This window comes from Coregonus clupeaformis, chromosome 21 (genome assembly GCF_020615455.1).
Source record: "Coregonus clupeaformis isolate EN_2021a chromosome 21, ASM2061545v1, whole genome shotgun sequence".
NCBI lineage: Eukaryota > Metazoa > Chordata > Actinopteri > Salmoniformes > Salmonidae > Coregonus > Coregonus clupeaformis.
Window position 1 is genome coordinate 51652863 of NC_059212.1, and position 26223 is coordinate 51679085.

The window sequence follows — 26223 nt, forward strand, 5'->3', positions numbered from 1 at the left end:
GGCTATACAAACGCCTCACACCGCGTGGCTGCTGCCTCTCTAACCTGGTGGTCCCTGCACGCACCACCCACGTGGAGTTCCAGGTCTCAGGCAGCCTCTGGAACTGCCGTTCTGCTGCCAACAGGGCAGAGATCATCTCAGCCTATGCTACCCTCCAGTCCCTCGACTTCTTGGCGCTGACGGAAACATGGATTACCACTGAAAACACTACTACTCCTACTGCTCTCTCCTCGTCTGACCATGTGTTCTCGTATACCCCGAGAGCATCTGGTCAGCGGGGTGGTGGCACAGGAATCCTCATCTCTCCCAAGTGGACATTCTCTCTTTTTCCCCTGACCCATCTGTCTATCTCCTCATTTGAATTCCATGCTGTCACAGTCACTAGCCCATTCAAGCTTAACATCCTTGTCATTTATCGCCCTCCAGGTTCCCTTGGAGAGTTCATCATTGAGCTTGACAAGTTCCTTTCCTGAGGATGGCTCACCCCTCACAGTTCTGGGTGACTTCAACCTCCCTACGTCTACCTTTGACTAATTTCTCTCTGCCTCCTTCTTTCCACTCCTCTCCTCTTTTGACCTCACCCTCTCACCGTCCCCCCCTACTCACAAGGCAGGCAATACGCTTGACCTCATCTTTACTAGATGCTGTTCTTCTACTAATCTCACTGCAACTCCCCTCCATGTCTCCGACCACTACTTTGTATCCTTTTCTCTCTCGCTCTCCTCCAACACTACTCACTCTGCCCCTACTCAGATGGTAATGCGCCGTCGCAACCTTCGCTCTCTCTCTCCCGCTACTCTCTCCTCTTCCATCCTATCATCTCTTCCCTCTGCTCAATCCATCTCCCTCCAATCTCCTGATTCTGCCTCCTCAACCCTCCTCTCCTCCCTTTCTGCATCCTTTGACACTCTATGTCCCCTATCCTCCCGGCCGGCTCGGTCCTCCCCTCCTGCTCCGTGGCTTGATGACTCATTGCGAGCTCACAGAACAGGGCTCCGGGCAGCCGAGCGGAAATGGAGGAAAACTAGACTCCCTGCGGACCTGGCATCTTTTCACTCCCTCCTCTCTACATTTTCTTTATCTGTTTCTGCTGCTAAAGCAACTTTTTACCACTCTAAATTCCAAGCATCTGCTTCTAACCCTAGGAAGCTCTTTGCCACGTTCTCCTCCCTGCTGAATCCTCCTCCCCCTCACCCCCCTCCCTCTCTGTGGATGACTTCGTCAACCATTTTGAAAAGAAGGTTGATGTCATCCGATCCTCGCTTGTTAAGTCAAATGACACTGCTGGTCCTGCTCACACTGCCCTACCCTATGCTTTGACTTCTTTCTCCCCTCTCTCTCCAGATAAAATCTTGCGACTTGTGACGGCCGGCCGCCCAACAACCTGCCTGCTTGAGCCTATCCCCTCTTCTCTTCTCCAGACCATCTCCAGTGACCTTCTCCCTTACCTCACCTCGCTCATCAACTCATCCTTGACCGCTGGCTATGTCCCTTCCGTCTTCAAGAGAGCGAGAGTTGCACCCCTTCTCAAAAAACCAACACTCGATCCCTCTGATGTCAACAACTACAGACCAGTATCCCTTCTTTCGTTTCTCTCCAAAACTCTTGAGCGTGCCTTCTTTAGCCAACTCTCTTGCTATGTCTCTCAGAATGACCTTCTTGATCCAAACCAGTCAGGTTTCAAGACTGGTCATTCAACTGAGACTGCTCTTCTCTGTGTCACGGAGGCTCTCCGCACTGCTAAAGCTAACTCTCTCTCCTCTGCTCTTGTCCTTCTAGACCTGTCTGCTGCCTTTGATACTTTGAACCATCAGATCCTCCTCTCCACCCTCTCCGAGCTGGGCATCTCCAGCACGGCTCACTCTTGGATTGCGTCCTACCTGACCGGTCGCTCCTACCAAGTGGCGTGGCAAGAATCTGTCTCCGCACCACGTGCTCTCACCACTGGTGTCCCCCAGGGCTCAGTTCTAGGCCCTCTCCTATTCTCGCTATACACCAAGTCACTTGGCTCTGTCATATCCTCACATGGCCTCTCCTATCATTGCTACGCAGACAACACACAACTAATCTCCTCCTTTCCCCCTTCTGATAACAAGGTGGCGAATCGCATCTCTGCATGTCTGGCAGACATATCAGTGTGGATGACGGATCACCACCTCAAGCTGAACCTCGGCAAGACGGAGCTGCTCTTCCTCCCGGGGAAGGACTGCCCGTTCCATGATCTCGCCATCACGGTTGACAAATCCGTTGTGTCCTCCTCCCAGAGTGCGAAGAGCCTTGGCGTGACCTTGGACAACACCCTGTCGTTCTCCGCTAACATCAAAGCGGTGACCCGATCCTGTAGGTTCATGCTCTACAACATTCGGAGAGTACGACCCTGCCTTACACAGGAAGCGGCACAGGTCCTAATCCAGGCACTTGTCATCTCCCGTCTGGATTACTGCAACTCGCTGTTGGCTGGGCTCCCTGCCTGTGCCATTAAACCCCTACAACTCATCCAGAATGCCGCAGCTCGTCTGGTGTTCAACCTCCCCAAGTTCTCTCACGTCACCCCGCTCCTCCGCACACTCCACTGGCTTCCAGTTGAAGCTTGCATCTGCTACAAGACCATGGTGCTTGCCTACGGAGCTGTGAGGGGAACGGCACCTCTGTACCTTCAGGCTCTGATCAGTCCCTATACCCAAACGAGGGCATTGCGTTCATCCATCTCTGGCCTGCTGGCCCCCCTACCTCTGCGGAAGCACAGTTCCCACTCAGCCCAGTCAAAACTGTTCGCTGCTCTGGCACCCCAATGGTGGAACAAGCTCCCTCACGACGCCAGGACAGCGGAGTCACTCACCACCTTCCGGAGACACTTGAAACCCCACCTCTTTAAGGAATACCTGGGATAGGATAAAGTAATCCTTCTATCCCCCCTTACCCCACCCCAAAAATTGTTTTAAAAAATGTGTAAAGTGGTTATCCCACTGGCTATAAGGTGAATGCACCAATTTGTAAGTCGCTCTGGATAAGAGCGTCTGCTAAATGACGTAAATGTAAATGTAATGGGTGGGCCTGGAAGGGCATAGGCCCACCCACTTGGGAGCCAGGCCCACCCACTGGGGAGCCAGGCCCAGCCAATCAGAATGAGTTTTTCCCCACAAAAGGGCTTTATTACAGACAGAAAACTCCTCAGTTTCATCAGCTGTCCGCGTGGCTGGTCTCAGATGATATCGCAGGTGAAGAAGCCGGATGTGGAGGTCCTGGGCAGGCGTTGTTACAATGTGGTCTGCAGTTGTGAGGTCGGTTGGACGTACTGCCAAATTCTCTAAAGTGACGTTGGAGGCAGCTTATGGTAGAGAAATGAACATTCATTTCTCTGCCAACAACTCTGGTGGACATTGCTGCAGTCAGCATGCCAATTGCATGCTCCCTCAAAACTTGAGACATCTATGGTATTGTGTTGTGTGACAAAACTGCACTTTTTAGAGTGGCCATTTATTGTGCTCAGCACAAGGTGCATCTGTTTAATGATCATGCTGTTTAATCAGCTTCTTGATATGCTACACCTGTCAGGTGGATGGATTTTCTTGGTTAAGGAGAAATGCTCACTAACAGGGATGTAAACAAATTTGTGCACAAAATTTGAGAGAAATAAGCTTTTTGTGCGTATGGGACATTTCTGGGATCTTTTATTACAGCTCATGAAACATGGGACCAACACTTTACATGTTGTGTTTATATTTTTGTTCAGTATGAACATTCTGTAAAAAAAAAAAAGTAAAGATAAACATGAAAAAAGTCACTAAATAGCAAAGTCGGAACTCTTAAGATGTCGGCCTTCTCCGTCGGCGCCATCTTTTGTGCGCTCTATTACACCCACACTCTACTACACTACTACACCCACACTTTACTATGCTACTACACCCACACTCTACTACACTACTACACCCACACTCTACTACACTACTACACCCACACTCACACTCTACTACACTACTACACCCACACTCTACTACACTACTACACCCACGCTCTACTACACTATTACACCCACGCTCTACTACACTACTACACCCACACTCTACTACACTACTACACCCACACTCTACTACACTACTACACCCACACTCTACTACACTACTACACCCACACTCTACTACACTACTACACCCACACTCTACTACACTACTACACCCACACTCTACTACACTACTACACCCACACTCTACTACACTACTACACCCATACTCTACTATACTACTACACCCATGCTCTACTACACCCATACACTACTACACTACTACACCCACACTCTACTACACCCACACTCTACTACACCCACACTCTTCTACACCCACGCTCTACTACACCCATGCTCTACTACACCCACACTCTACTACACCCATACACTACTACACCCACACTCTACTACACCCACACTCTACTACACCCACGCTCTACTACACCCATACACTACTACACCCACACTCTACTACACCCACGCTCTACTACACCCACACTCTACTACACCCATACACTACTACACTACTACACCCACGCTCTACTACACCCTAACACTACTACACTACTACACCCACACTCTTCTACACCCACACTCTACTACACCCACACTCTTCTACACCCATGCTCTACTACACCCACGCTCTACTACACCCACACTCTACTACACACATACACTACTACACCCACACTCTACCACACCCACACTCTACTACACCCACGCTCTACTACACCCATACACTACTACACCCACACTCTACTACACCCACGCTCTACTACACCCACACTCTACTACACCCATACACTACTACACTACTACACCCACGCTGTAGTACAAAAAGAGCAGTGATTCTTCTAGGGGACAAGAGTGTGTGTCATATTTATCTTCTTCCAGGAAACATCATTTAAACAACATCCCAAATCGGTTGGTTTCCAAATCCAGCTACAATGTAGTGCACTCACCGTGATGTGAACCCTGGGCGTATACTGCAGAGATTATCATGTTGTATCTAGACTCTGTATCTAGACGCTGTAGCAACACTTGCATTTCCTATGCAGGGAGGGCTGCTTGGGGTTTTTGTGGCTCTTTGCATAAATCCACAAAATCTCTCCTAAAAAAAAAATCTCTCCTGGTGATTACACAGTTGGCATACAGTACAATGTAAAGCACCAATCTGCTTAGGGGACTCAGAGGAGGGAAGCACTGGATGAGACAGTCCTATAGTAGTACAATATATTTTGGTAAGACTTGATAAAAGATGATATACAGTGCCTTTTAGAAAGGATTCATAGCCCTTGACTTATTCCACATTTTCTTGTGTTACAGTCTGAATTCAAAATGAATAACATTAATTTGTTTTCTCACCCATCCACACACAATACCCCATAATGACGAAGTGAAAGAAAGTCTTTAGAAATTGTTGCTAATTTATAGAAAATTCAATAGAGAAATATCTCGTTTACAGTGCATTCGGAAAGTATTGAGACCCCTTCCCTTTTTTCACATTTTGTTACGTTACAGCCTTATTCTAAAATTGATTAAATAAAATAAATCCTCATCAGTCTACACTAGGGGTGTAACGATTCGTTTTAACAACGATTCGATTTGTATCACGATTCGTGGTTGTCGATACGATTCAAGGACGATATTGGTTCATTTAGAACGATACGATCCGAAACGATTCAGTGACTTGAAATCGATTCAGTAACCTTTTAGCCAAAAATTCAACCAGTGTGACTGAAATAAATACCTGGATACTGGACAGTGCAGGTGAAGTTTCCTAGATTCCTGTTTCTTGTAAGGACCGCAATGGTGGCTTGATAATTTCTCGCTCGTCGGCTTCTCCTCTGTCATCCGCCATGCTATGTTTTGTTGTCTTTGCGCCTTTGCGCTGCTGTTGGCGCGATGACGTCACGGATAGGCAGACTGAATCGATTCATGTTTAAAGGCTTTATCATTAAAAGTGCTAAGAAAAAACATCCATATAAGTCTGACGTGCTTAAATCCAATGGGTAATTTCCTAGTATCGATACAATCGATTTATTACATTTTAAAACGATGTTAGATCGATATATGTTGTCCAAAAGGCCAACTCGCCGAGCACAGATCGATGTAGTTGGATCATAGGAATATAAATCGATACATCGATGTAGTAGATGGATCGTTACACCCCTAGTCTACACACAATACCCCATAATGACATAGCGAAAACAAATTTATGAAAACAAAAACAAAAACAGAAATAGCTTATTTACCTAAGTATTCAGACCCTTTGATATAGACTCAAAATTGAGCTCAGGTGCATCCTGTTTCCATTGATCATCCTTGAGATGTTTCTACAACTTGATTGGAGTCCACATTTGGTAAATTCAATAGATTGGACATGATTTGGAAAGGCACACACCTGTCTATATAAGGTCCCACAGTTGACAGTGCATGTCAGAGAAAAAACCAAGCCATGAGGTCAAAGGAATTGTCCGTAGAGCTCCGAGACAGGATTGTGTCGAGGCGCAGATCTGGGGAAGGGTACCAAAAATATTCTGCAGCATTGAAGGTCCCCAAGAACACAGTGGCTTTCATCATTCTTAAATGGAAGAAGTTTGGAATCCTAGAGCTGGCCACCCGGCCAAACTGAGCAATCGGGGGAGAAGGCCCTTGGTCAGGGAGGTGACCAAGAACCGGATGGTCACTCTGCCAGAGCTCCAGAGTTCCTCTGTGGAGATGGGAGAACTTCCAGAAGGACAACCATCTCTGCAGCACTCCACCAATCAGGCCTTTATGGTAGAATGGCCAGACGGAAGCCACTCCTCAGTAAAAGGCACACGACAGCCCGCTTGGAGTTTGCCAAAAGGCACTTAAAGGACTCTCAGACCATGAGAAACAAGATTCTCTGGTCTGATGAAACCAAGATTGAACACTTTGGCCTGAATGCCAAGCGTCACATCTGGAGGAAACCTGGCACCATCCCTACGGTGAAGCGTGGTGGCAACATCATGCTGTGGGGATGTTTTTCAGCGGCAGGGACTGGGAGACTAGTCAGGATCGAGGGAAAGATGAACGGAGCAAAGTACAGAGAGATCCTTGATGAAAACCTTCTCCAGAGTGCTCAGGACCTCAGACTGGGGCAAAGGTTTACCTTCCAACAGCACAACGACCCTAAGCACACAGCCAAGACAATGCAGGAGTGGCTTCGGGACAAGTCTCTAAATCCTTGAGTGGCCTGATCGAACATCTCTGGAGAGACCTGAAAATAGCTGTGCAGCGACACTCCTCATCCAACCTGACAGATCTTGAGAAGATCTGCAGAGAAGAATAGGAGAAACTCCCCAAATACAGGTGTGCCAAGCTAGCTGCGTCATACACAAGAAGAATCGAGTCTGTAATCGTTACCAAAGGTGTACTGAGTGAAGAGTCTGAATACTTACAGTGAGGGAAAAAAGTATTTGATCCCCTGCTGATTTTGTACGTTTGCCCACTGACAAAGAAATGATCAGTCTATCATTTTAATGGTAGGTTTATTTGAACAGTGAGAGACAGAATAACAACAAAAAATCCAGAAAAACGCATGTAAAAAATGTTATATATTGATTTGCATTTTAATGAGGGAAATAAGTATTTGACCCCCTCTCAATCAGAAAGATTTCTGGCTCCCAGGTGTCTTTTATACAGGTAACGAGCTGGGTTTAGGAGCACACTCTTAAAGGGAGTGCTCCTAATCTCAGCTTGTTACCAGTATAAAAGACAAATGTCCACAGAAGCAATCAATCAATCAGATTCCAAACTCTCCACCATGGCCAAGACCAAAGTGTCACGCCCTGGCTCTAGGGACTTTATGTTGAGCCAGGGTGTGTAGAGTCTATGTTTTGTGTTCTTTGTTTCAGTTTCTAGTTCATGTGTATCTATGTTGGCCGGGGTGGTTCTCAATCAGAGGCAACGAGAATCAGCTGTTGCTTGTTGTCTCTGATTGGGAACCATACTTAGGCAGCCTGTTTGGCACAGTGTATTGTGGGATCTTGTTCCATGTATGGTTTGTGTTTGTTACCAAGGACTTCACGTATCGTTTTGTTGTTTTTGTTCGTGTGGTGAATATAATAAAGTATGTTCGCATTCCACGCTGCGCATTGGTCTACTCCTTTCGACGATCGTGACAGAAGATCCCACCTTGACTGGACCAAGCAGCGTGTTTCGGAGCTAACGCCGGGTAAGGAGATGGAGAAGTTTGCGATGGCCCAGGTGGGCAAATGGTGGTCCTGGGAGGACATGTTCGAGGGCAGAGGACCATGGGCAAAGGTTAAAGCCTTGGCGAGAGAGGAGGTACGGCGCCAACAGTGTCGTCGTCGGACAGGCGAGAGGCAACCCCAATACATTTTTAGGGGGGGCACATGGCATGGACGACGGGGCTGCTGGAGGCAGATAAGGGGCGAGTTTGTGGACGAGGAGAGAAGACCACCGGGTTACGGGAGCCATTGGTGATTAGAGGGAGGGAAAGTGTAGAGGCACGGCGAGAGGTACTGAAGTGTGTTGCCAGTCCGGTCCGGCCCGTTCCTGATCCCCGTATAAGGCCAGTGGTGTGTGTTCCCAGTGCGGTCCGGCCTGTTCCTGTCCCTCGCACCAAGCCTGTGATGCGCGTCGCCAGCTCGGTCCGGCCTGTTCCTGCCCCTCGCACCAAGCCAATGGTGCGCGTCGCCAGCCCGGCCCAGCCTGTTCCTGCCCCTTGCACCAAGCCAATGGTGCATGTCGCCAGCCCGGCCCGGCCTGTTCCTGCCCCTCGCACCAAGCCAATGGTGCGCGTCGCCAGCCCGGCCCGGCCTGTTCCTGCCCCTCGCACCAAGCCAATGGTGCGCGTCGCCAGCCCGGCCCGGCCTGTTCCTGCTCCCCGCACCAAGCCAATGGTGCGCGTCGCCAGCCCGGCCCGGCCTGTTCCCGCTCCTCGAACCAAGCCTTTGGTGCACGTCGCCAGCCCGGCCCGGCCCGTTCCTGCTCCCCGCACTAAGCCAGGGGTGCGCGTCGTCAGCCCGGTCCGGCCCATTCCTGCTCTCCGCACCAAGCCTGTGGTGCGCATCGTCAGCCCGGTCCGGCCCGTACCTGCTCCCCGCACCAAGCCAGGGGTGCGCGTCGTCAGCCCGGTCCGGCCCATTCCTGCTCCCCGCACCAAGCCTGTGGTGCGCATCGTCAGCCCGGTCCGGCCCGTTCCTGCTCCCGCACCAAGCCAGGGGTGCGCGTCGTCAGCCCGGTCCGGCCCATTCCTGCTCCCCGCACCAAGCCTGTGGTGCGCGTCGTCAGTCCGGCACAGCCCGTGCCCGTTTCACCGGTGCCTGGTCAGGTACCGGTCAGCTGCTCCACACCGGAGCCTAAGCAATCCGCTCCACCGATGTCCAGTCCAGCTCCAGCCAGCGGGGCCAGACCAGACCAGGGGCACTACGGGGGGGTTATTAGAGGGTGGTGGTCACGCCCGGAGCCGGATCCGCCTCCGAGGAGGAATGCCCACCCGGCCCTCCCCTGTTCGGTTTATGTTTGGCGCGGTCACAGTCCGCGCCTTTGGGGGGGCGGGGGGGGCATTCCACGCTGCACATTGGTCTACTCCTTTCGACGATCGTGACACAAAGAGCTTTCCAAGGATGTCAGGGACAAGATTGTAGACCTACACAAGGCTGGAATGGGCTACAAGACCATCGCCAAGTAGCTTGGTGAGAAGGTGACAACAGTTGGTGCGATTATTCGCAAATGGAAGAAACACAAAATAACTGTTAATCTCCCTCGGCCTGGGGCTCCATGCAAGATCTCACCTCATGGAGTTGCAATGATCATGAGAACGGTGAGGAATCAGCCCAGAACTACACTGTAGGATCTTGTCAATGATCTCAAGGCAGCTGGGACCATAGTCACCAAGAAAACAATTGGTAACACACTACGCCGTGAGTTTCACGCCGTGAGATTCACACCCTGACTCAACATATAAGAGTCCCCTGTGTCAGGGCGTGACAGTACCCCACCCCAAAAGTGCGGACTCCGACCGCACAACCTTTGCGGTTTACATAACAGGGTAGGGGCCGGGTGGGTATTTTCCGCCTCGGAGGCGGATCCGGCTCCGGGTGTGACGACCACATACTCTCCGCCTCCCTGTTGCGCCCCTGGTCTGGTCTGGACTTCAGCGCGCTGCTTCCCCTCTCCTTCCTCCCACGATACTCCAAGCCCTGTCTGGACCCTGGTGTGGGAGACCCCGAACCTGGAGAGGGGCTGACGTCTGGGTCTGGACTGGAGCCGCTGACCGGAGCTGGACCGGGCACCGATTGAGCGGACTCGTCAGGCTCCGGACTGGAGCCGCTGACCGGAGCTGGACTGGGCACCGGTGGAGCGGACTGCTCTGTCTCCGGAGTGGAGCCGCTGACCGGAGCTGGACTAGGCACCGGTGGAGCGGACTGCTCTGGCTCCGGAGTGGAGCAGCTGACCGGAGCTGGATCAGGCACCGGTGGAGCGGACTGCTCTGGCTCTGGAGTGGAGCCACTGACCGGAGCTGGACTGGACCCCGGCGGAGTGGACTACTCTGGCTCCGGAGTGGAGCAGCTGACCGGAGCTGAATCAGGCACCGGTGGAGCGGACTGCTCTGGCCATGCCGGACTGGACACACGCACCACTGGTCTGGTGCGAGGAGCAGGCACGGGCCGGATCGGACTAGGAACACGCACCACTGGCTTGGTGCGAGGAGCAGGAACGGGCCAGGCCGGACTGGCAACACGCACCACTGGCTTGGTGCGAGGAGCAGGAACGGGCCGGGCCGGACTGGCGACACGCACCACTGGCTTGGTGCGAGGAGCAGGAACATGCCGGGCCGGACTGGCGACACGCACCACTGGCTTGGTGCGAGGAGAAGGAACAGGCCGGGCCGGACTGGGAACACGCACCACTGGCTTGGTGCGAGGAGCAGGAACGGGCCGGGCCGGACTAGCGACACGCACCACTGTCTTGGTGCGAGGAGCAGGAACAGGCCGGGCCGGACTGGCGACACGCACCACTGGCTTGGTGCGAGGAGCAGGAACAGGCCGGGCCGGACTGGGAACACGCACCACTGGCTTGGTGCGAGGAGCAGGCACGGGCCGGGCCGGACTGGCGACACGCACCACTGGCTTTGTGCGAGGAACAGGAACGGGCTGGACCGGACTGGGAACATGCACCACTGGTCTGGTGCGAGGAGCAGGAACGGGCCGGGCCGGACTGGTGACACGCACCACTGTCTTGGTGCGAGGAGCAGGAACAGACCGGGCCGGACTGGGAACACGCACCACTGGCTTGGTGCGAGGAGCAGGACGGGCCGGGCCGGACTGGCGACACGCAATACTGGCTTGGTGCGAGGAGCAGGAAAGGCCGGGCCGGACTAGCGACACGCACCACTGGCTTGGTGCGAGGAGCAGGAACAGGCCGGGCCGGACTGGGAACACGCACCACTGGCCTGGTGCGAGGAGCAGGAACAGGCCGGGCCGGACTGGCGACACACACCACTGGCTTGGTGCGAGGAGCAGGAACGGGCCGGACCGGACTGGGAAGGTGCACTGGTGACACAGTGCGTATCTCCGCATACCTGGGTTCCTTTATTAACCCCCGCTCCTTATGCTGCCTAACCAGCTCCTCTCTCCGTGCCTCTACTTCCTCCTTCTCCCTACGAGCCTCCTGCAGTGCCTCCTCTTGAATGGATCTCTCCTGCTCTATTCTAGCTATCAGCCCCCGTAATATGGTGGCCTCCTCTCTTACTCTGCCGATCCGATCCTGCTCTCTCTCTCGGCACTCCTCCTCCAGTGAGGACTCCTCTTCCAGTGAGGACTCCTCTGGGAGCCCCCACGAGTTAGGGAAAAGAAACTCATCGTCGTCGTCATCCTCCGACTCCTCAGTTTAAAACTGTTCCCACTCTTCTTCCCATGGTTGTAGGGACTCAATCTGGAAACCCACTGGGTGCAGTGGTCGGGGCTCTTCTCTCTTGCTCCCCGACCACCCCTTTAGCCCCCCCCAAAAAAATTATTGGGGCTGCTTCTCGGGCTTCCTCCTCGACCGGCTTCTGTGTTGCTGTTGCTCCTCTCCTGCCTGGACTTCCTTCTTCGCCCAGGGTCCTTTTCCCGCAAATATCTCCTCCCACGACCACATCTTCCCACCTGTGTCCAGGGTGTTCGGTCCTCCTGGGCACGCTGCTTAGTCCGTGTTTGGTGGGATCTTCTGTCACGTTCGTTCAAGGACGGGTCAGACCAAGGCGCAGCGTGAAGTGCATACATGTTTATTAAACTGATAAACACACGACAAAACAATAAATAAACGAAACGTGAAGTCCTAAGGTTGAACACACAACAAACCTATACACGGAACAAGATCCCACAACTAACGAGTGCCAATAGGCTGCCTAAGTATGATCCCCAATCAGAGACAACGAGCGACAGCTGTCTCTGATTGGCAATCACACCCTGCCAAACATATATCTACAACACCTAGACTGAAACATAGAAAACCCAATATAGAACCCCACACCCTGACTCAACATATAAGAGTCCCCTGAGTCAGGGCGTGACAGGATGGTGTTAGGGAATGATGGGTGGTGTTGAATGGAGTTGAAGGATGGGACTAATAACAACTGACAACAACTAATAACAACAAGATAACTAATAATGTAAGCATACTGTGTCCATAATAAGTATATATGTTATAGGTTAAGAGCTTTTGTGAAAGAGCACAGTTAGAAAGATATGGCATATAGAAGCAAACCGGATGGACATCATGAAAATGATCGGAGAGGTTGAGGGTAGAGGAAGTTCAGGAGTAAAAACAAACAGAATAGAATTATTGTAAAATTGACTGTGTCCATAAAATGTATATAGTATGTAAAAGCTGGAAGTAGAGGCCTAAGCATTGTTGTTCACTAGTTTACTCCAATTAGGGAAGGGGTGGTGGGGTTGGAAAGTAATAAAGGGAAATATATTTAAAAAAAGGAAATGTATATTTATGTGTATGTATGTATGTATGTATGTATGTATGTATGTATGTATGTATGTATGTATGTATGTATGTATGTATGTATGTATGTATGTATGTATGTATGTATGTATGTATGTATGTATGTATGTATGTATGTATGTATGTATGTATGTATGTGTATATATATATATACAGTGCTATGAAAAAGTATTTGCCCCCCTTATAATTTTCTCTACTTTTGCATATTTGTGATACTGAATGTTATCAGATCTTCAACCAAAACCTAATATTAGATAAAGGGAACATAAGTGAACAAATAACACAACAACTACATATTTATTTCATTTATTTCATAAACAAAGTTATGCAACACCCAATCCCCCTGTTTGAAAAAGTAATTGCCCCCTTACACTCAATAACTGGTTGTGCCACCTTTAGCTGCAATGACTCCAACCAAATGCTTCCTGTAGTTGTTGATCAGTCTCTCACGTCGCTGTGGAGGAATTTTGGCCCACTCTTCCATGCAGAACTGCTTTAACTCAGTGACGTGTGGGTTTTTAAGCATGAACTGCTCGTTTCAAGTCCTGCCACAACATCTCAATTGGGATTAGGTCTGGACTTTGACTAGGCCATTCCAAAACTTCCAATTTGTTGCTTTTTAGCAATTTTCATGTAGACTTGATTGTGTGTTTTGGATCATTGTCTTGCTGTATGACCCAGCTGCGCTTCAGCTTCAGCTCACAGACGGATGGTCTGACATTCTCCTGTAGAATTCTCTGATACAGAGCAGAATTCATGGTTCCTTCTATTAAGGCAAGTCGTCCAGGTCCTGAGGCAGCAAAGCATCCCCAAACCATCACACCACCACCACCATGCTTGACCTTTGGTATGATGTTCTTACTGTGGAATGCAGAGTTTGGTTTTCGCCAGGCATTACTGGAACCATGTCATCAGTATCACAAATATGCAAAAGTAGAGAAAATTAGAAATGGGCAAATACTTTTTCATAGCACTGTATATATATATATATATATATATATATATATATATATATATATATATATATATATATATATATATATGCAGAAAAAAAAACATATGGGGGATTGGAAGTAATGCAGACAGTTACAGTGGGGAAAAAAAGTATTTAGTCAGCCACCAATTGTGCAAGTTCTCCCACTTAAAAAGATGAGAGAGGCCTGTAATTTTCATCATAGGTACACGTTAACTATGACAGACAAATTGAGGAAAAAAATCCAGAAAATCACATTGTAGGATTTTTAATGAATTTATTTGCAAATTATGGTGGAAAATAAGTATTTGGTCACCTACAAACAAGCAAGATTTCTGGCTCTCACAGACCTGAAACTTCTTCTTTAAGAGGCTCCTCTGTCCTCCACTCGTTACCTGTATTAATGGCAACTGTTTGAACTTGTTATCAGTATAAAAGACACCTGTCCACAACCTCAAACAGTCACACTCCAAACTCCACTATGGCCAAGACCAAAGAGCTGTCAAAGGACACCAGAAACAAAATTGTAGACCTGCACCAGGCTGGGAAGACTGAATCTGCAATAGGTAAGCAGCTTGTTTTGAAGAAATCAACTGTGGGAGCGATTATTAGGAAATGGAAGACATACAAGACCACTGATAATCTCCCTCGATCTGGGGCTCCACGCAAGATCTCACCCCGTGGGGTCAAAATGATCACAAGAACGGTGAGCAAAAATCCCAGAACCACACGGGGGGACCTAGTGAATGACCTGCAGAGAGCTGGGACCAAAGTAACAAAGCCTACCATCAGTAACACACTACGCCGCCAGGGACTCAAATCCTGCAGTGCCAGACGTGTCTCCCTGCTTAAGCCAGTACATGTCCAGGCCCGTCTGAAGTTTGCTAGAGTGCATTTGGATGATCCAGAAGAGGATCTGAAGTTTCCTACCATCAGTAACACACTACGCCGCCAGGGACTCAAATCCTGCAGTGCCAGACGTGTCTCCCTGCTTAAGCCAGTACATGTCCAGGCCCGTCTGAAGTTTGCTAGAGTGCATTTGGATGATCCAGAAGAGGATTGGGAGAATGTCATATGGTCAGATGAAACCAAAATATAACTTTTTGGTAAAAACTCAACTCGTCGTGTTTGGAGGACAAAGAATGCTGAGTTGCATCCAAAGAACACCATACCTACTGTGAAGCATGGGGGTGGAAACATCATGCTTTGGGGCTGTTTTCTGCAAAGGGACCAGGACGACTGATCCGTGTAAAGGAAAGAATGAATGGGGCCATGTATCGTGAGATTTTGAGTGAAAACCTCCTTCAATCAGCAAGGGCATTGAAGATGAAACGTGGCTGGGTCTTTCAGCATGACAATGATCCCAAACACACCGCCCGGACAACAAAGGAGTGGCTTCGTAAGAAGCATTTCAAGGTCCTGGAGTGGCCTAGCCAGTCTCCAGATCTCAACCCCATAGAAAATCTTTGGAGGGAGTTGAAAGTCCGTGTTGCCCAGCGACAGCCCCAAAACATCACTGCTCTAGAGGAGATCTGCATGGAGGAATGGGCCAAAATACCAGCAACAGTGTGTGAAAACCTTGTGAAGACTTACAGAAAACGTTTGACCTGTGTCATTGCCAACAAAGGGTATATAACAAAGTATTGAGAAACTTTTGTTATTGACCAAATAATTATTTTCCACCATAATTTGCAAATAAATTCATAAAAAATCCTACAATGTGATTTTCTGGATTTTTATTCCTCATTTTGTCTGTCATAGTTGACGTGTACCTATGATGAAAATTACAGGCCTCTCTCATCTTTTTAAGTGGGAGAACTTGCACAATTGGTGGCTGACTAAATACTTTTTTTCCCCACTGTACATTGATGGAACTTACAATCTATCTGCAATATTAAAGCTGATCTACCCCCTAAAATAAAAAATACAAAAAAAGTGTATGATGCAGTAAATTAAAATATACATTCAAATGGACGCACAGTATGGGAAATGTGGATAGATTTCTAATGGTGATGTGGTACAGTAACAGCACCTATAGTGGAGAATGACTAGGAAAGGAATGAGCTTTCAAATGAACAGCACAAAATGGATGTGTAATGTAGTTTCTATCTAACATGTCAGCTGATACTGTATGAGGCAGGTCTGATCTCCAACGTTCAGTGACTATAGGCGGGTTGGTTGTTTAGCAACAAAACCGACACGTGCGCAACTATGGGGCAGAACAGACAGGGTTGGCTTAAATTGTTGACAACATGTAAGCTATATTTCGTCTCCAATGTTTATTGAAATCATAAATAAATTTGCACAATGAGCACTTGTTGTCTCTCAAATACATTGTTACAATTGTTGGTTAGCTAGCTAGTGAATCTTAGCCATATTAGCATTGACATGAAATCAGTCAAAACACGATTCCCCACATGGTCAGTTTCTTGTCATTCTTGCTAGCAATCTGGCCATCCAGAATCACAATAACGCGCTGACTTCTGCCCCATGGAAGCCCTCACATCGTTTTCGTGACATTGTCAGATAACCCATCTACAGTGGGGAGAACAAGTATTTGATACACTGCCGATTTTGCAGGTTTTCCTACTTACAAAGCATGTAGAGGTCTGTAATTTTTATCATATGTACACTTCAACTGTGAGAGACGGAATCTAAAACAAAAATCCAGAAAATCACATTGTATGATTTTAAAGTAATTAATTTGCATTTTATTGCATGACATAAGTATTTGATCACCTACCAACCAGTAAGAATTATGGCTCTCACAGACCTGTTAGTTTTTCTTTAAGAAGCCCTCCTGTTCTCCACTCATTACCTGTATTAACTGCACCTGTTTGAACTCGTTACCTGTATAAAAGACACCTGTCCACACACTCAATCAAACAGACTCCAACCTCTCCACAATGGCCAAGACCAGAGAGCTGTGCAAGACATCAGGGATAAAATTGTAGACCTGCACAAGGCTGGGATGGGCTACAGGACAATAGGCAAGCAGCTTGGTGAGAAGGCAACAACTGTTGGCGCAATTATTAGAAAATGGAAGAAGTTCAAGATGACGGTCAATCACCCTCGGTCTGGGGCTCCATGCAAGATCTCACCTCATGGGGCATCAATGATCATGAGGAAGGTGAGGGATCAACCCAGAACTACACGGCAGGACCTGGTCAATGACCTGAAGAGAGCTGGGACCACAGTCTCAAAGAAAACCATTAGTAACACACTACGCCGTCATGGATTAAAATCCTGCAGCGCACGCAAGGTCCCCCTGCTCAAGCCAGCGCATGTCCAGGCCCATCTGAAGTTTGCCAATGACCATCTGGATGATCCAGAGGAGGAATGGGAGAAGGTCATGTGGTCTGATGAGACAAAAATAGAGCTTTTTGGTCTAAACTCCACTCGCCATGTTTGGAGGAAGAAGAAGGATGAGTACAACCGCAAGAACACCATCCCAACCGTGAAGCATGGAGGTGAAAACATCATTCTTTGGGGATGCTTTTCTGCAAAGGGGACAGGACGACTGCACCGTATTGAGGGGAGGATGGATGCGGCCATGTATCGCGAGATCTTGGCCGCATCCACAGATCACACAGCCAGGGCAACTAAGGAGTGGCTACGTAAGAAGCATCTCAAGGTCCTGGAGTGGCCTAGCCAGACTCCAGACCTGAACCCAATAGAAAATCTTTGGAGGGAGCTGAAAGTCCGTATTGCCCAGCGACAGCCCCGAAACCTGAAGGATCTGGAGAAGGTCTGTATGGAGGAGTGGGCCAAAATCCCTGCTGCAGTGTGTGCAAACCTGGTCAAGACCTACAGGAAACATATGATCTCTGTAATTGCAAACAAAGGTTTCTGTACCAAATATTAAGTTCTGCTTTTCTGATGTATCAAATACTTATGTCATGCAATAAAATGCAAATTAATTACTTAAAAATCATACAATGTGATTTTCTGGATTTTTGTTTTAGATTCCGTCTCTCACAGTTGTGTACCTATGATAAAAATTACAGACCTCTACATGCTTTGTAAGTAGGAAAACCTGCAAAATCGGCAGTGTATCAAATACTTGTTCTCCCCACTGTATATGAGCCTCATTATCTAGGCTTCTCCTCTAGCAAGGAAACAAGCATGAATTAGACCCCATATTTGGTATTCACTTACTTGGATAGTTTAATGACTTTAGCATCTTCAAGCCCTCTCCCCCCTTTAGAGAGTTGAGCCCTCATGAATTAGTGAGCGAGTTTGCATAGCCAAGACGACGACAGGCTCTCCACATTTCAACTGAGCCGTCTTCATTCGCAGGGCCACTTAATTTGGCCTTTTTTCCCCTTCCTGTTTCTGTTTCTTTTTCCTGGGTAATAGAAACACTGACAAGACATTTCACTGAAATATTTAGCGAGGCGTGAAACTTAAATTACATTTCTGTAAGATGTAGTATGTGGATGGCATCTGTTTTCAGCGTTGGAATAAACTCATTTGGTGTAATATGGTCTTAGTTTGCAGCTTGACGGTTTTTGTTAGGGATATTAAAGGCTGTCCTGCTTCTCTTCCACAGAGCTTAGCCATGCAGCCGGTTTAAAATGCCCTGCAAACTGATGTGATGAAGGGTATAGTCTCTTGGCCGAGAATAGTGAGGCAGAGCGGGGCCTCAGCTAAACTCTCCAAGGTGCCTTCGACCTTGATTTGAAATACCACTATGTGTGTGTGTGTAAGCAGCAACAGACAGTCGCTTCACACTAACAAACCATCTGCAGGTTATGTAGAGACAGGTTACTCACAGACACAGACAAGTGGAGGGTTTGGGCCAACATAATCAAAACCAGGAGGACAGCGGAGGGGAAGAGAAAATGAAAAAAAGGTTAGTGTCAAGGTGATGGTTAGGTGTCTGGGGGACTGGGGGAGGACGATGACAGATACCGACAGAGAAAGAGGCCAGACATACCAAAAAATCCTGTAGATCTGTCTTCCATGTCCCACACCTCACTCCCACTCCCTCTCTCCATCTCTCCCACTCTTTCTCCATCTCTTTCCAACTCTCTCCCCCTCCGCCTCTCTCTTTCCTCCCTCCCTCCCTCCCTCCCTCCCTCCCTCCCTCCCTCCTACTGTATCTTCTCATCCATCCATCACCCATGGGGGGCTTATGGGATTGTGGGCATGCGTTGGACCGAGATGATTCCTCTCAATAGCAGCATTTCATGCTGTTTGTCAACAGCCAACAGTGCCCATGGGAACAGAGAGGTGTGTGCAGTGACTCAGAAATCAAGGAGGGTCAAGGCACTCTTCATGATATTAAAATGCCTTTATTGCAATGGCGTGTTGTTCAATAGAACAGATTCTAAAAAGCCGCTGATGCGTTTCGGAGTCATAGCCTTCGTCAGGGAGACAGTGATGAAGGATGATGCTCTAATTTTCTCCTCAGACATTTCATATTAATATTCCATAAATATATATTTTCCCACCTACTGTACCCTTTCCTCCCTACACACACACACATGCACGCGCACACACTTCTTAAACCTCTCTCTCTCTCTCCCTCTCTCTCTCCCTCTCTCTCTCTCTCTCTCTCTCTCTCTCTCTCTCTCTCTCTCTCTCTCTCTCTCTCTCTCTCTCTCTCTCTCCCTCTCTCTTTCTCTCTCTCTCTCCCTCTCCCTCTCTCCCTCTTTCTCTCTCTCTCCCTCTCGCTCTCTCCCTCTCTCCCTCTCTCCCTCTCTCTCGCTCTCTCGCTCTCTCTTTCTCTCTCCCTCTTTCTCTTCCCCTCTCTCTCCCTCTCTCTCTTCCTCTCTCTCCCTCTTTCTCTCCCTCTCTCTCACTCCGTCTCTCTCTCTCCCTCTCTCTCTTCCTCTCTCTCCCTCTTTCTCTCCCTCTCTCTCACTCCGTCTCTCTCTCTCCCTCTGCAGGTCAGGACCGCAGTGAGACGGGGCTGATTAAGCGTTTCCGTGGTGATGGCGTGCGCTACAAGGCCAAGCTGATCGGGACTGATGAGGTGACAGCGGCACGCGGGGACAAGCTGTGCCAAGACTCCATGATGAAACTCAAGGTGTGTGTGTGTGTGCGTGTGTGTCTGAGGAGAGGGCGGTGGTATTCAGGTGTAGAAGAAGAAGTGAATTCAGCCATCTCTATTGATGCGTCTTTGCAGGAGCCAGATGTAGTTACAAATCCATCTACAGAAGAGAGAATATGGATGGTTTTATTATGTCTCTTAAACCATAGTAGCATTACCGTACAGCCAGCAGGCAAAGCCATCTCCTGCTCTGATCCTCTCATATCAGATGTAGTTGCTCCTCATGTCCAATAACACAACAAGCAGGAGTTTTGTAGATCCATGCTGTGACCTGCCTACGACTCCCATATCCAGCAGTCACTGCCAGTTACAGTCAATGTTTTCAGGTTAATAAAGGCATGATATTATATAGACAGGCAAAAGAGGGGGATAGAGGGATGAAATGGAAGAGGGGAAGCGGTCTCTACTGAGCTCCCTCTCTAAGCTTGAGGACTTAATACACCAAATGGAGAAGCCGATTGCGGATTGACGATAGCCATAGACACCTCTCTCTCCTCTAGCTCTTTGTTTCCCACTTTGGAGAACAAACAGAGGGCGAGAGGGAGTTTGATGGTTGATGGTTTCCATGTTTCTGTATTAATGGATGAGGCTCAGATCTTGAGGTTGAAAAGAGGGGAGAGGGGCGATATAGTGTACTGTTAGTGTACGAGGTCGCTCGCTCAACCCTCCTCAACGTGACCGGGGTTCCAGGGTTGTCAGACGTGTTCAGCATTCACGATGAGGTTCTGTCTTCTTTTCTCTTTTCACACAGCTTATTTACATGAAAGACATGTCAGGCTTGTGTTAATGAGGGAGGGTCGTGCCTCCATTTGAGTCTGAGAAACATGCAGGAAATGTTAATTGTTTTTGTAAAGAGAAAAAGGAGCTAAGATCCATGGGAAAATCTACTTGAAAGGCTCCATGGACGTGACAGAAGTGTTCCAGCGAGGTGAAGGCTAGGCTACGGTTGGTCAGCAGAATACGTTCAGTCAGAGAAACTTAAACTCGCTACATGGTAGTTTGGCGGCTTGTGTCACAAGGTGCAGGCAGCTGCAGCCTACTTAAGAAATCAGCCTCTTAAAAGCTGAACAATAAAAGACTCAGTGGTGAAAAAGAGAAACTCTGTTGAGAGAATGAAAGTTCAAAAATAGCAATATTAAAGAGCCTTCTGTCGTATTGCACCTTATATAACAGCTGTCACCCTCTTCCTTCCCTCTCCTCCCCTTATCCCCCTCTCCTCCTCCACCCTGTCATACTTACCTGAGCTGTGAGTCGATGGCATGCTGCTGTCTTTCACGCTGAGCGTATTTCCCTTCATCTCCCTGTGTCTCTTCCTCTCCTACAGGGAATGGCTTCGTCAGCGCGTTCCAAAGGAGAGCACAAGCAGAGAGTCTTCCTCACCATCTCCTTTGGAGGGATCAAGATTTACGACGAGAGATCAGGGGTGAGTGAGTAATGAGGCTCCACAGTGCAGCTGCGCAGCCAGGCCAACTGCGGTGAACCTTTTAGGACATCCAAAGGGCAGAGGCTAATACAAGTTAAATCACAGTCATGTAGAAGAAGGGCAGCCATCTTGTGTGCCTACCTGGCATATGGTGCAGTTGACATGACAGGGAATACAACAGAATACAACAGAAGTCTAGGCACTCTATTGGATAGATACTGTATAAGCATTATAGTAATAGTTTCACTAAGCCTTCTAATTTGCTAGGTGGCAATGTCACAATATTGCTTCCACCCATGCAATCCTTATTGGGAGTAGGGGCAAGGGGTTAATTTGGAATTTAGAATGAGTAAACTGCTTCGACTTAACATGGGCCTGGCCTAGTGTGCTGTATGATGGCTAATGTCTGATGATAAAGACCTGTCTACTGTAATGACAGTGTGTATGTGAGGGATGTGATGTTATCCCCCTCCTCCCCTCCATGCTATGAGACAATCTGCCTCCCCTCTCCATTTCATTCCCCCCCACCCCTCCTCCCCTGAGGGCCCAGATGCCTGCTGTTCCATTGCAGGATGATAGAGGGGTTCCTCCTCCCCCCAGCCCTCCCAGCCCCCCCTACCCACCATCCTGAGGCTCTCTGCTCATCACCGCTATCCACTAGGCTAATTATCCCACAGTTCCAACCCTAATCATCATCACTGCTAACTGCTAGCCTAACTGCCCCATAGCTCCACCTCAACTGTCATTAAAGGGGGAAAAATATCATTAATTACTCAATATTGTTACTGTATAGACCCGCTCCTCATCGTTTGATATTTGATGACTTCCCTTTTTATTTGGTTGGATAGTGGCGCCACCTGCCAATTGCCGCCAGCCCTTTCATTTATCAACAACAGCTATATAATAACCCTCATAGCCCCATAGTGTGTGGGTGTGTGTGTGTGTGTGTGTGTGTGTGTGTGTGTGTATGCCCTACCCCCTGACGCTCATCACCGCTGGCGTCTTCTGTAATTTTGTTTGAGAATCATCGTTCCCCCAATGCTCTTTCATTTTATAAACGGATTACCCCAACAGCACTTCATTTCCCCAACAATCATTATGGTAAAATATGGGGCTTATTCAGCAGGACGCAGCGTTGCAGAACGTTCAGATAGAAATGTGTAATGTAGCAATGTACTGTCATCTAGACTATAGAACAGTGTCAGCTCTAGTACGATATAATTCTCTCTACTACGTTCTTATCATTACACCCCACTGAAGAAGCCCTGGGTAATTTCTTAGTAGCTCCTCCCCATTGCTCAAAGCTTATCAATGATATTAGTGGAGCAGCAGGTGGGAGTAGATGAGTGACAGCCCAACTACTGTGTGTGTGTGTGTGTGTGTGTGTGTGTGTGTGTGTGTGTGTGTGTGTGTGTGTGTGTGTGTGTGTGTGTGTGTGTGTGTGTGTGTGTGTGTGTGTGTGCTCCATGCACATGCGTGAATATATGTGTTAGTGTTAGTTGTACTTTTGCCCTTGGTGTTCAGCGCTGCCCTGTGGATGCACCATGCTCTGTTAACAATGCATATTTTGGCATATTGCACAATACACAAGAACAACATCCCCCCAGGTTAGAAAAATCTTCCAAATAAGTGAAAATGGGTTGTGTGTGTGGTGTCTGATCTGCACGCACACACACACACACGCACACACACACACACACACACATCCTGATCTGCTGTTATTCATGCAGTAAATGTGCTGCGTCTCCTATTCCAACTGTGAGAGCTGGAAATGAGGAAAGAAAGGGAACAATGGTAAAAGTGGCAGTTATCCCTGTCAACAGTAAGACAAAGAGAGAATAACCCATTTCCATCTGCCTTCCTTCGTTCCCTGCTGCGGTGTATCTGGAGCACCATATTGCCATAGTATTAGAATGAGTAAGTAGCTGTAGCCTACTTACGCTGAACTCCCAGTTCACTCCCTCATTTTGGAACAAAGCATTCTTTCATGAATTCATGAAATTCATAGAAATGCATTGAATAGAGCCGGGAGTTCAGGGTCTAACTAAATGATAAAATCAGGACCTTGGCCCTACAGTATCCAACATGAGTCTCCAAACCCCTCCATTTTGTATGGTTCATTTCCTGCTTCGGATCTGTCACTTCCTCCTGTTTCTCAGATCTCCTACATTACTTCCTACCCCTAACTTATGTCACCTCCTCCATGTGTGTTTTCAGGTTCTGCTGCATCACCACTCAGTGCATGAGATCTCCTATATCGCCAAGGATACCCGGGACCACCGGGCCTTCGGCTACGTCTGTGGGAAGGAGGGACACCACAGGTTCGTGGCCATCAAGTCTGGCCAGTCGGTGAGTACCGTACCTGAGATCATAACCTACCCTGGTTGTAGGGACTCAACTCAAGTACCAGGAATGAGGTGTATATTGGTATTAGTCAGGAATAACATTACAACCCAAGTCAACACATTTAGAATACAATATGAACAGGGACAGACTGACCATAGAGCAATTCTGGCAAATGCTAAAGCCAAAAAGAGTTGACCTGCCAGTCCATCTGCAAATCTGTGGGTCAAAACCACCAGAAATATGCAATAAATATGCAATAAAACTGAATGTTATCAGAAATGTTTAAAAACACTTAAAAATAATTAAATATGTACATATTTACAGGAGCTCTCTGCTTAGGCTGCTACTAGGTGCGCCATGTGACCAGCGTAGCAAATGTGATCTTTGCTCTCTCTTGCGTTGTGTAATAAAGGAAAAGCCAGCCAATGGTCCCAGTTGATAATATACAGTGGGGGAAAAAAAGTATTTAGTCAGCCACCAATTGTGCAAGTTCTCCCATTTAAAAAGATGAGAGAGGCCTGTAATTTTCATCATAGGTACACGTCAACTATGACAGACAAATTGAGAGAAAAAAAATCCAGAAAATCACATTGTAGGATTTTTTATGAATTTATTAGCAAATTATGGTGGAAAATAAGTATTTGGTCACCTACAAACAAGCAAGATTTCTGGCTCTCACAGACCTGTAACTTCTTCTTTAAGAGGCTCCTCTGTCCTCCACTCGTTACCTGTATTAATGGGACCTGTTTGAACTTGTTATCAGTATAAAAGACACCTGTCCACAACCTCAAACAGTCACACTCCAAACTCCACTATGGCCAAGACCAAAGAGCTGTCAAAGGACACCAGAAACAAAATTGTAGACCTGCACCAGGCTGGGAAGACTGAATCTGCAATAGGTAAGCAGCTTGGTTTGAAGAAATCAACTGTGGGAGCAATTATTAGGAAATGGAAGACATACAAGACCACTGATAATCTCCCTCGATCTGGGGCTCCACGCAAGATCTCACCCCGTGGGGTCAAAATGATCACAAGAACGGTGAGCAAAAATCCCAGAACCACACGGGGGGGACCTAGTGAATGACCTGCAGAGAGCTGGGACCAAAGTAACAAAGCCTACCATCAGTAACACACTACGCCGCCAGGGACTCAAATCCTGCAGTGCCAGACGTGTCCCCCTGCTTAAGCCAGTACATGTCCAGGCCCGTCTGAAGTTTGCTAGAGTGCATTTGGATGATCCAGAAGAGGATTGGGAGAATGTCATATGGTCAGATGAAACCAAAATATAACTTTTTGGTAAAAACTCAACTCGTCGTGTTTGGAGGACAAAGAATGCTGAGTTGCATCCAAAGAACACCATACCTACTGTGAAGCATGGGGGTGGAAACATCATGCTTTGGGGCTGTTTTTCTGCAAAGGGACCAGGACGACTGATCCGTGTAAAGGAAAGAATGAATGGGGCCATGTATCGTGAGATTTTGAGTGAAAACCTCCTTCCATCAGCAAGGGCATTGAAGATGAAATGTGGCTGGGTCTTTCAGCATGACAATGATCTCAAACACACCGCCCGGGCAACGAAGGAGTGGCTTCGTAAGAAGCATTTCAAGGTCCTGGAGTGGCCTAGCCAGTCTTCAGATCTCAACCCCATAAAAAATCTTTGGAGGGAGTTGAAAGTCTGTGTTGCCCAGCGACAGCCCCAAAACATCACTGCTCTAGAGGAGATCTGCATGGAGGAATGGGCCAAAATACCAGCAACAGTGTGTGAAAACCTTGTGAAGACTTACAGAAAACGTTTGACCTGTGTCATTGCCAACAAAGGGTATATAACAAAGTATTGAGAGACTTTTGTTATTGAACAAATACTTATTTTCCACCATAATTTGCAAATAAATTCATTAAAAATCCTACAATGTGATTTTCTGGATTTTTTTTCTCATTTTGTCTGTCATAATTGACGTGTACCTATGATGAAAATTACAGGCCTCTCTCATCTTTTTAAGTGGGAGAACTTGCACAATTGGTGGCTGACTAAATACTTTTATCCCCCACTGTATTTATAAATAGCACATTCAATTTGCAGGGCTCAATGCTCTTGATGGCTGTAGATAGCTGCAGATAACAACAACTCTGTATTAGCAGGGAGCTAATATGATCCGTGTGCGGTTCGTTCAATCAATATCCGAACTTAAACAACTAAGACGGATAATCATTTCGACTGCTTTAATTAATTTTTCTTATTTCACATGTCAGTTGGTAACCAGTTTATAATAGCAATAAGGCTTTGTGGTATATTCCGCTTCACGTAGTGCTTAAGAACAACCCTTAGCCATGGTATATTGGCCACACCCCGTCGGGCCTTATTGCTTAAGTGTACAACATGTGTGTCACCTTGTAAGATGATGACGGTGTGTCCTCCTCTTCACCCCCTC

General features: G+C 47.9%; 1 protein-coding gene across 1 annotated transcript in view; it reads left to right on the forward strand.

Annotated features, from left to right (window-relative positions):
- LOC121534493 (disabled homolog 1) overlaps positions 1-26223 on the forward strand; it is a 77128-nt gene that overhangs the window by 31789 nt on the left and 19116 nt on the right. Inside the window, exons 3-5 of the mRNA XM_045206053.1 lie at positions 19862-20001; positions 21350-21448; positions 23666-23797. Coding sequence (XP_045061988.1) covers positions 19862-20001; positions 21350-21448; positions 23666-23797 — 371 coding nt within the window. The remainder of the gene's footprint in view (positions 1-19861; positions 20002-21349; positions 21449-23665; positions 23798-26223) is intronic.